Source organism: Streptopelia decaocto, assembly GCF_964273445.1.
Source record: "Streptopelia decaocto genome assembly, chromosome: 16".
In the NCBI taxonomy this organism is placed as follows: domain Eukaryota; kingdom Metazoa; phylum Chordata; class Aves; order Columbiformes; family Columbidae; genus Streptopelia; species Streptopelia decaocto.
Genome location: NC_138671.1, coordinates 4,350,558 through 4,361,888, shown reverse-complemented (window position 1 = coordinate 4,361,888; position 11,331 = coordinate 4,350,558). Strand labels below are relative to the sequence as shown.

The 11,331-nt window shown below is 47.1% G+C and overlaps 1 protein-coding gene across 4 annotated transcripts; it reads right to left on the bottom strand.

Moving 5' to 3' along the window:
* Window positions 1-2,351: 2,351 nt before the first annotated feature.
* Window positions 2,352-11,128, bottom strand: WBP2 (WW domain binding protein 2). 4 transcript variants are annotated; one of them, XM_082067343.1, is made up of 8 exons: window positions 11,044-11,128; window positions 8,758-8,866; window positions 8,076-8,211; window positions 6,415-6,507; window positions 5,997-6,113; window positions 5,653-5,778; window positions 4,327-4,403; window positions 2,352-4,084 (listed from the first exon to the last, which is right to left on the bottom strand). In XM_082067343.1, the coding sequence occupies exons 1-8, from the start codon at window positions 11,100-11,102 to the stop codon at window positions 4,031-4,033; spliced, it is 771 nt and encodes a 256-aa protein (XP_081923469.1). In that variant the 5' UTR covers window positions 11,103-11,128; the 3' UTR covers window positions 2,352-4,030. The 4 variants fall into 4 exon arrangements, with proteins under 4 accessions (XP_081923469.1, XP_081923470.1, XP_081923472.1 ...); XM_082067344.1 differs by having other exon boundaries at window positions 2,353-4,084; window positions 11,039-11,115; XM_082067346.1 differs by lacking the exon at window positions 11,044-11,128 and adding an exon at window positions 9,706-9,801 and having other exon boundaries at window positions 2,353-4,084.
* Window positions 11,129-11,331: the final 203 nt, after the last annotated feature.

Genomic DNA, 11,331 nt, shown 5'->3' with positions numbered 1-11,331 from the left:
ACCTCTTCCTTCAGCTGGAGGCAATCCTGAGCAATCCTGCACCCACCCCATCCTTCCAGGGTAAAGCTCTTCCCCAGCCCCCAGCAATACTGGCAAGATTTCAGGGCCAATGGTAGGAAATCTGAACGTGGTACCTGCAGTTCCTGCAGAAACAGGTTTTTGCATAAGATCTCAAAGCACTTTCGAAATACTCAGTTACACCACATTCCTGTGAAGGAGGGAAATCGCGGAGTATTTAGAGCGGGGAAGCTGGCACAAGGTGCAGCAAGTGGCTTTTGAAATTAAGAGCCTAAGATCAGGAAGACAGAACCATATGTGGTGGTAGAAAACCCATCTAAGCTGAAAGATTTTCTGGATCCAACACTAACAGTTACCTATGCCCCCTATGGTTTTTTTTCAGTAGTATAATACTATCCAAATATTGGAATTTAATGGTATGGATCTAGCTTTTACATGGCAGCCTTTCTGCTGCACAACTGATTAATCATTCAAGCAGGGACCAGATCTGGAGACATATTAATGGAACATTAATGCACACCACTTCCTCCTGCCCTGCTCCCACCCCACTTCCAGACTTGCAATTGCACTTCCCTGCTTTAATATTTAAAATTTTCCATGTGGGAAGCAGGACCGCCTGACCCGTCCACCCTTTCCGAGCCCTTTCCAAACAGAACACAGCTCCTGGTTCCCATCAGGGAGACAGCAGCAAGTGCTGAGTATCTAAGCCAAATCTGGGTTTTCAGGCTTTAATGAGGAGGCAGATATCCAGCATCAATCTGGCCAAACCTGCTCCCTCCTGAATCGTGTTGCTCCACTCAACCCAACCCCTGCCCGAGCCTTGCTGAGCATGTGGCTTTCCCAGCCTTTTGGTCTCACAGCTTCAGCATTCCCAAAACATGCCTCACCTCTCATCAGTTTGCTCCAAACACACCAAGAAGACCATGACCACTCTCTTCATTTTGACTTGCTCCTTCTCACCTCTCCATAGACAACACCAAGCCCGGAGGAACACAGACACTCACCAACAAAGTGTTGTTAAAAAGCTTACTGCTCAAAAGGCACAGATTTAGCTAAGACTTGTGGTGAGGAGAGGAATATTTCATTTGTTCCAGCCTGACTCATCCTCTCAACATATTTTTCCTTCTTCCAGGCAGCAGACATCATGGTCTCTCTGCAGATCTTACCACTGGTCTGCACTACTGGAAGAAAGACTCAGCTTGAACCGCAGAGCCAAGTTGTCGTCAGAGCAGGTATCTAAGTATTTCTCTCAAGCACACTTGGCTGCAGAAAGACTTAAAAAACAAACCAAAACCAACTTGCGGGTTTGTGCGGCCTGCTGGTGTGAGAGCTGCACGGTGAGTGGTGCTGGGCAAGGGACCTGGAAACTTCGTGCGGTTGATGTTTTCTAGGATCATGTCTGGGAGGAGAGGGTAACTGGGAAAAGAGCCTTTTTAAAATAGAACAGGAGCCCTGGAGCACAGAATGGTTTCTGCAGCATCTTACAGTTGGACTGATGTGATTCAGGAAACCTCAACTGGAATTTAATTCACAAAACAGGATTTATTAGGTTCTTACTGAGCTGTAACATTTTATCTCCTAATGCTTTCCTTCTCCACCCACCTCTTGCTGCAGAAAAGTAACCCAAGTGGCTCACCCAGCCTTAAAATGCAACAAAAGTCAAGTATGAGGAAAGCAGAACCTGGAAGGGGAATGAAGCCAGACGAGGTTTGGATGCTTCCTACAGAGCAGCTTCTGAACAACTGCTGCTTAACGCTTGTCAGTGCAAACCAGAGGGACTCACCTGATCTCAGCAACCGTGGGACCAGGTCCCGCGTGGAACGTCTCCTCCCCTGCCAAGCTAAAGCGACACGTCTCATTCTGCTCACACGAAGGAGCAGCAGCTCTGGCACTGCTGCTGGAGCACACCCAGGAGATCTTCATGCTGCTGGAGTAAAAACTCCACAGTTTTTCAGGAAGAGCTACCAGGTGGCCCACAGTACCTGAGAGAGTTCAGATCTAACCGGGCAGAACTGCCCAGACATCTCAGCACACTTAAAAAATAAAAAAGGACAAAATTATGAATTGCTTCTAAATAAATAGAGATTTTAGAGGGAACAACTACGCTGTGTCCCTCAATTGCTTCTTCTAGCCATAGCTCATAACTTTAACAGGGACAACTGGTCTGGAAAGAACATTTGGGTAACGCATCTGGGTAAAGAGTTAAGCAGCTGCCTCGCCGGTTTACAACAGGAATTGCAAAATGGGTGGTTGTTCAAAGATTTTAACATCTTCATTCAACAAAGTCAGTCAAGAGAAACCAAGCAGCTACCAGCATCAATGAATAGCCAAGAACAAAATCTAAGTGATTTTGCTGTTAATTCTCCCTCTCCTCATCCAAAGCTACTAAGCCACCATCAAGTTTGCCCACTCACACACAAATGCACAAACATTTTAAGTTTTGAGCGGATTTCTCTTTACTTCACAGTCTTGGCAAAACAAATCTGCATTGAAAAAGTCATTTCACATTAATATATTAATCAAACATTTTCAAAATAAATATATATTTTTTTTAAATAACCATTTCTTTACATCACTGCAGTAGCAATTCTAGAAAAGTCAGTGCACAGGCAGTAGCAATTTGATTAATCAGCTGGACTCAAACAAAAAGAAAACAAGAGGTGGGCCTTTTTTCTCTCCAAGCAGGCTGCATGCAGCAAGTCTCAGCAGTTTCCTAGCACACCATCTTTCCTCACACTTGCTGGGAAGGATTTTTCTCTCCACAGAAACTGTCAGAAGTCAGTGAAATCTGATTTGTGCAAAGCTTTGTACAATACGAAGTTTTAGAACCGGGTTACTAATGGGTCCTGTAGAGGTTCTGCACACTGGAGTCGTCGTTAATGAGATTAATGAATCAAAGCTACGGAAGGAAAATGCTTGAACCCTCACTCCAAGGAGCTCACTCACATTCAGGTCACTGGGAAGTGAATTCACAGCTGATGAAGAAACACTGACAGCATTAAAAAACGTCCAAATGAGCAGCTCAGTTATACCTAGCAGCTTAATCCAACAATTTGGATATTCTCTCAAGTGCTTCCAAGGCAGGACTAACGCAACTATTTTCTCCCCATTAGCTATTAATTCACCAGTCACATCACAGCAGTAAGACACTTCACTGGCCAAAGAGTGTAACTTGCATTACAGCACACACAAAAAAGTGCATTATAAAGAGAATATTCAGGATTTAGTGTCTCAAGCCCACATATCCAACTGGAAAAAAAGTTAGTGTATCCATATGATCTGTAACTAGTTAGATGCTGCTAATCGACCCTGTAACAAGTAGTGTGTTTTCTTGAGAAGCTTATCAGCATCACCTTACATAGTGCACAGCAAGGAATTTGGAGGGCTAGCAGATTATTTGCTACGATTGTCAGGAATGACTTAGCTGAAAGAAAAAAAGTTAGTTTCATAGATATCTGAAAAATGTAAGAGATATCTATTTCCTTTGAGATCCCAAAGGTTCCCTCTGGAGCCCTTCCTCAGTAACAGAGGGAAAAGACATGATGTGATACTCTGGGTTGAGCGGAACACCCAGAGACATCCCTGTGTCCAGAGATGCTCTTGGCTGCACACTAAGCTAGATTCAAGACCCTGCCAAGAGCTTTGCATCCATGTTATGAGCATGTTAATTACCAGTTTGGAGCAGTTCCTCACTCTAAAAAGGTATAATTTAAGTATCAAAAGAAACAGACATTAAGGGAAACAATCAGAGACGAAGAGAACCTCCAGTTCTAGTGATGCCACACAGAAGGAGAAGGGAATACTGCGGTGGGACAGCAAACCCTCAGGGCTCTGCAAGGTAACCCGGGCTGCCAAAATGTTTCCCCTTGCCCTGCACGTATCTACCATTTTAGTCTGTGAAATCTGTGTGCCTTGGGGGAAGGCTCTACTCCGCAGTGCTATGGATCATGCCCCAAAATTCTGCCAAAATGGGAAGTAAGAAAGCAATGAGTTGTGGAGATGTTCTGTCAGCTTATTGGTTTTTCTTGTCCTCTGGTGGGAAGTATGGAGGGGGCGGTGGCTGGTCCTGAAACAGAGAGAGCAAAAGAATATCAATTCACAGCTAAGGGAAAAACCAAACCAAACAAAAACCCTAAACAAACAAAAACCCAACCAAACAAAACCAAACCAAACAATAAAACATACACACAAAACCACAACAAAAAAAACAAAATCACTTCAGACAAGCTTTGCTCGCCACTGAGAAAAAGAACAGCTCAATACACACTTGGGCTCCCACTGCAACACCAGAACAACACCAGAACTCACCGTGGGCATGTAGACGTTATGTGGGTTGCCTGGGCTGTAGTAAGCGCTGGCAGCAGCTTCGGCAGCTTTCGCTTCAGCTGGCACAGAAAGAGAAGTTACAAATTTGGTGACGTGCAGAGAACTTTCACAATCAAACAAAAATTCTACATATTCTTGGCCATCAAGTGCTACTAACAGAGCACTATTTAACCAATGCTTGAGTTGCAAAATAGCTACAACAACCATGACAATTAAACATTATCTCTTCGAACTGGTAAAGATGCAGTTGTCACAGGATTGTCAGGTCAGAAGTGAGAAGGTCTCAAGACTTCATTTGGAAATGTCACCTGGGACTTGCCTGTTGGCCAAAAAATAGATGCTAACAGCAGTTTTGCCTAAATACAGACAACACCCCTTCTAAATACAGACAACACCCCTTAAAAAGGCAGCCAACAAATCATCCTTCCTGGGAGTAAAAACACAAGACAAAACAAAAATCAGCACAAGTTTATAGCAGCTCAGGGGATTCAGAGTTTAAAGGATGATAACTTATAAAGATAATCCAGATCCTCTATTTCTGCAGAATACAAAAATCTTGTACAATCATCTGGATCGGTGCCACTTTGCAAATAGTATTTCAAAGATGACTGGTTGTTTATTCAAACAAAAGAGAGAAGTTACAGATATTTGTCTGGATAAGAATTTATGTGGGAGAAATTTATGGTTGTGTCCAACCACAAAAGCTCTTTTGTTGGTTCGTTGGTTGTATTTTTTGGTGTTTCTCCCCCTGCTCCCATGCAGATGTTTTAAGATGACGTTCAAAAGAATTGTGATAAACCTCAAATGAGTGAATACGCAACTGACTTTTCCCCAGCTCCTTTCCATTATCTATTCCTCTGTTCCATATTATTTAAGCAAAAGTAACCAGATTAGAGGGAGATGGGGGAAGGGGGAGCAAATATCAGCAAAGCCACAGCTGCTAAATAAAATGGACTAGAAACATATTGCACCATCAATTATTTTTATCCATCTAACACAGCCAGATTACCACAATAGGGGATTCACAAACTGTATTTATTTCTGCCACAACAAGAATAAATCCAGCTGCAAAATATCCGCTAATGGTATCCGCCCTGGAGAGAATCAGGCTGGCCTCCAGACTGAGACGGATATTCAAGGTTGGAGATTACGGGAGATCCCTAATCCCACTCCTAAACAATTTTAGCTCCTAAGTGGAGCTCGTAAATCGACTCTACGTTCCCCGAGATATAACAGACAAAAAAACCCATGTTTGTTTCATGGGTAACAAAACCGTTGTGAGCTAATTCACCTGATCAGGTGTCTTACCTGCGGGAGTGGCAGGCAGGTCTGGACCGCTGACTGGGGGGGGTTCCATGGGCCCCGGGTAGGGCGGGGGTGGAAGCTGCATGTAACCCATGTCTCCATCCACCGTGGGGGGCCCTGGATAAAACTCTGTCAGGAAAGCAAATAGCACAGCAAAAAAGACTTAACTCCTTTTGGCGGGCCACAGCACAGAGCCAATACAAGCCAAAGGCAAATAGAATTAAGCTCGGAAACAAAAGTTGCACAAGATACCAGATCCGATCTAAAAGATTGTGTAAAATTTGTGTTTCTTCCTCTTTTAACCCTTGGTAACTGGAATAATCCCCATCCTCAGTTCCCAGACTTACCAGGAGGAGGTGGGGGGTACGGATAGCCCCCGTTAGCCGCAGCTGGTGCGAAAGCATAGGATCCATTTGGCATGTAGGAATAGCCATAAGCTCCATTGGGTATTTCACCTCTGGAGACTGGAAAAGAAAAGATAAAGCTGACTTCATCAAAACAACAAGCTGGCATCAAATACAGGCAAATACCTTCGATAAACTTAAAGAATCCTTATCTGAAAAACAAGTAAGCTCCCTCCCAGTAAATCTGCTGTTCATTGCATGCGAAAAAAAGTTATTTTTAAAGCAAGCATGTTCCAGATACAGCCTGAAACTCAAGGGATTTGAATCCAACCTGTTGCAAACCTAAAACTGCTCTTCCTGCAGGATGAAGGCAAAGCCTCCTGAAGCCACAAAACTGGCCGATGCTGCCAGACTTCCGTACCTTGCGATGCCACCTGCAGCATGCGCTGCCCAAACTCGATAGCACCTCCGGCTGAAAAGGTCATCCTGAATGTGGCAGATCCTTCCCAGCCACCTGCAGGGAGGAAACAGAATTCAGATGTAAGGAGAAGCCATTTTTTATGCTATTTAGCTTTCATGCTTTACTTACAGATACCCTGTATATAGTTCTTTATAGAGTTTATCCCAAATGTCCAAGAAAAAAAAGCAGATAAGGTGGCAGAATTACCCTATTATCAGAAAATTTCACATTGGGCAGTATTTTCAGGTCAAGAGACACTTGAAGAAGAAACTTCAATGAGGGAGACATTCAAAAGCTTAATAAAGTTGTGCCTGTTTCCACACCAGCTGCCGACAGACCGAGCTACCAGGAGCGCTGGATTTGCTCTAGCTTTGTATAAGATTAGTGCAGAAGGCAGGGATTTTGTTAATCCTGTTTGCTAAAAAGCCTTTGCAACTACACCTAACTGTCAGCTATAAATTAGTTTGGGAGTTTGAGTGTCCAATGAATCAAAGAGCTTAATGAAAAACATGGTCCCCATAAATCCATTAAAGTCCATGGAAGATATTTCAAGTCAGGATAATAATAATTAAAAAAACCCCAAACAGTGACATCTCATATTACAGACTAAAAAAGAAAAACATGCCCCAACAATGCATCAAAGCAGAAGCTGTGTCAGTACTGAAATGGGCACATGTAGATTAAAGAGCTTTTTGAGCTAAACAGACTCTCACGGCTGTTAAAGCAACACCCTCGTTAAAGGAGACAGCCTCTGGGGAAAATTCACCCAGATTCAGCTACAGCCGTTTGCCTTTCACACAGTTTAGAGACTTTGTCTTCACTGCTTGAGCCTCCTCTCACGCTGGCCAGTCCCACTTCAGTCCATACAGAAGCTACGATGCCAATTTCAGGATTACAGACAAGCCTCCTAAGCAATGCACTGTGATTTCAGTGCCACAACTAATAGACTAAATCAAGCTGGGGATGAAAGAGTTTACTGAACTACGTGCCTTCGGTAAAAAGGAGAAACATAAAACAGTGATTAAAAAAAAAATAATTCTTGAAAATGTCTACCACAACCTCCTCATTGAACATAACGAAACCACCCCTTGAAGACTCCCTGATTTCAAGACAGTCTGTTCTCTTCCAAGTGTCATTTTTGCTGCTACCATGCACGTTAACAATAGCATGCCTTTCCTTGAGTTGCACAATAAATTGATGGCAGAGAACAGCGTGCTGGAGATCTGCACCTAAAAACCCAAACTGCTGCAGAAAGGATCATGAGCCTTTGGCACAGGAGGACCTGGATGCAGAATTAACAGGTAACCCCGACTGAGCAAAGCAAATGGAGCTGACTCTGCTCTGATATTCACTCAGTGAGATCACTTGGCTGACTGAACTTCGTGTTTTGCACAGAGGGCAGGAACGAGATCAGCTGCAGGACAGATCTGTTCATTGTACCTGTACAGGGAGCAGATATGGGGAATATTTTTAGCTGCTAGTTTCAAAGAAAGAAACACATTTTAGCAGTACTGTAAAAACCCATTTGGTCAGTATCCAGTTTTGGTTACACTGGATACTTAGTTTGCTATGAATTGTGTAGCTGAACAGAGATACAGAACATACATCTGTACTACACATACCTCCTGCCTCTGCTTTCACTGTGCCCTTGATATAATTCGCTCCAAAGACAGGTTGCTTAATCTCACAATCTTTCAACAAATAAAAGGGCATCACAAATGACTGCATAGCATCCTTTCCCTTCGATACGAAGATAACCTGAAAACAAAAATAACATTACAAAGGGCATTTAGAACAAACAGGAAACACAGCCCCGATTTATCATCTGAAGAGACTTTTCGATGGACTGAAACTCCCCCTACATCTGAAGCTCCTCGTTAGTGCTGCAAGCCAAAAGCTTGAACTTGCTGCTCCTCACAAGGGCTCAAGGCAATTAAGCCTTCCAGGAAGACTGCCCTTGCCCAGATAATACTCCTCCTCTCTTCCAGAGAACTCACTGATCCACACAGCTGTGATTTAGTAGCCGTGCTGTTGTATTCAGCATTTCCAGGCCATTGCTAATTTCCACTCTTGAAGATGCCTGATGGATTAAACAGCTGCCTGTATAAGAACTAATCAGATTTATTATCTTTTGACAAATAGATAGGATACGCAATGAATTCATAATGCTCCCCAGAGGGAAAGGATGAGCCATACTTCAAGGGGTATTAGATTATCCTGACTTTCATGCATTGAGGACATTTAAATACAGAATCGCAAAGAGCCCTTATCTCCTTACACAAGATAAAGCCTTTTACTACTTACTCGGTAGGGAGTCAAGAAAACACTCCCTTTCTTGGTCCCTTTGAAGGCATCTGGCATAGGTTCAATATCACTGAAGGTAATTTCTATGTGATCATAGGTCATCAAAACGCTGCAAACAAGAGAAGTGACACAGTGTTACAGCTCAAAGCAGAAATGCAATATGAATGTAACCTTACTGACCTACCAAAACCATCTAACCTGAGGCCGCTGCTCAGCAGACAAAGTCAGTCTGACTCCCTTTTTTCTTTTGTTGTTGGCAGTAGCAACTTAAGTAGCACTGGCTGCTTGTTCTCCATCTGGTGTTCCTTCCTCAGCATGCTGGCACAGCTCCTGCTGCCTGCATAGCCAGGCGCTGAATCTAGTCCACTGAACTGATGAAGATCTCACTACACACACATACGTATTTTATCCTTTTTTTTTTTTAAAGTTGTGTTGCATTTCTGCTGGGTCAGTTCCCTAATTTGGTTCACCACAAGTGACACAACGGAGGAAGGACTGCTGAAGAAGGAACTGCTCCGGCTGCCTTATGCAACACGGCTGCTGAAGGACCAACCAGAACTTAAGCATCTCTGTCACAAAAATATGATCAACTGGAACTCCCGTCTTGTCACTACACTTCATTAACCCCTGTCGTCTGCATTGACTCCTTAATTCTCAATTAGAAACTGACCTGATTAAAACTGGTGCAACACCCTTGCATGGATGCAGTGGGCAACTTGTATTAACATGACAGCATCCACATTAGGGACTCTAATCCCTAAAGCTGGAGAAGCCTCCACCACCTTTATCTTTGGCAGCTTGCATGTTACCATTCTTATTCTCCTTTCCCTTCTGCCAGCAAGTACCTGTCCCTTCAAGACAGGCTGACAAGTGGGAACAGTAACATGTTAAGCTGCTGCCATTGTTTGTTTCAGGATTTAAGCCCCAGAGTTGATCTTAATAAATTACCCTAAGAAGGGTCACATCCCAGTGGAAGTCAGGCTCAGAATTCCTATACCAATGTTTAACCAGCCTCATGGAAAGAAGCCCTGAAGAATGAACCACTCCTTTGTCTCTGGAGCAGGTGACTGCCACGTCAGACCTGAGTAGGCTGGCAGACACAGAGGGCGAGGACAGCCCATTGCCATGCAGACAGAGGCAGCTCTGTGGAGGCTGTTTCCATGGTTATATCCCAGCACCTTTTTCCAACACTGTCTCTGCTTCCCAAACACACAGAGGGGGGTGTGTGGGTGTGCGTGGAAGCCAGCAAATTAAACCGGGCAGGCGGCCTAGTGCTTCCCAAGCTCCTGGGCAGCTCTTGACCAGAGGCAACATTGCAAGGGCAGCACCGGCTGGTGAGAGAAGGATGAGGCCTGGGCCCAGGCCAGGAACAGCTGGCTGGGGGCTGAGCTCTCGGCAGGGGGACTGGGACTGCAGAGGGGACAGCAGCAGGCAGGGGGCTGGGGACAGCAGCGGGGACAGCCGCAGGCAGGGGTGCTGGGGACAGCAGCGGGGACAGCCGCAGGTGGGGGGGGGGGACAGCAGCGGGGACAGCCGCAGGTGGGGGGGGGGGGACAGCAGCGGGGACAGCCGCAGGTGGGGGGGCTGGGGACAGCAGCGGGGACAGCCGCAGGTGGGGGGGCTGGGGACAGCAGCGGGGACAGCCGCAGGTGGGGGGGGGGGACAGCAGCGGGGACAGCCGCAGGCGGGGGGGGGGGCCGGAAGAGGGGACAGCCGCAGGCGGGGAGGGGGGACAGCAGCGGGGACAGCCGCAGGCGGGGGGGGGTACAGCAGAGTGGACAGCCGCAGGCGGGGGGGGGGGGGAACAGCAGAGGGGACAGCCGCAGGCGGGGGGGGGTACAGTAGAGTGGACAGCCGCAGGCCGGGGGGGGGACAGCAGCGGGGACAGCCGCAGGCGGGGGGGGGGGACAGCAGAAGGGACAGCCGCAGGCGGGGGGGGGGACAGCAGCGGGGACAGCCGCAGGCGGGGGCCCGGCAGCGGCCGAGGGGAGCGGTGGTGGGGCAGGCCCGCGGCTGAGGACCCGCAGAGCCCCACGGGGAGACCCAGGGCCAGGGGGACACGTACAGCCCCTACACCCGCAGGTAGAAGCGGGGAGGACGAGCCCAGCCACGGCGGCACTCACATGGTTAATTCAGCCTCTTTTATCCCCCCTCCAGGAGCCCTTCAATGCGTAAACCCCCCGCCCCAACCTCCCCCTGAGGGGAAGAAAGGAAGGAGGGGGAGGCAGCTCCCCGCTACCCCCGGCGCCTGCGGCCGGAGGAAGGGAGAAGGGGATAGCACCTCACTTCTCGCTGTTGTTAACGATGACGCCGCCGCCCTCCGAGTGGTTCCTGTTCAGCGCCATGGCCGCCGCCTCCTCCTCACGGCGCACGGCCCGCTCTGCGCATGCGCGGCCCCGGGGCGCGGGGCGGCACGGCGGGAGCGAGGCACGACGGGTCGGGCCGCGCGGGGCACGCTGGGAGTTGTAGTCCGCGGGCCGGCCGCCATGACACCCCCTCGCCTCTCCTTTTTGGGAGAGTTCTCCAGCGTGTTTATAAACCCATTAATCATCCCATCACACGTCCCGCTGACCA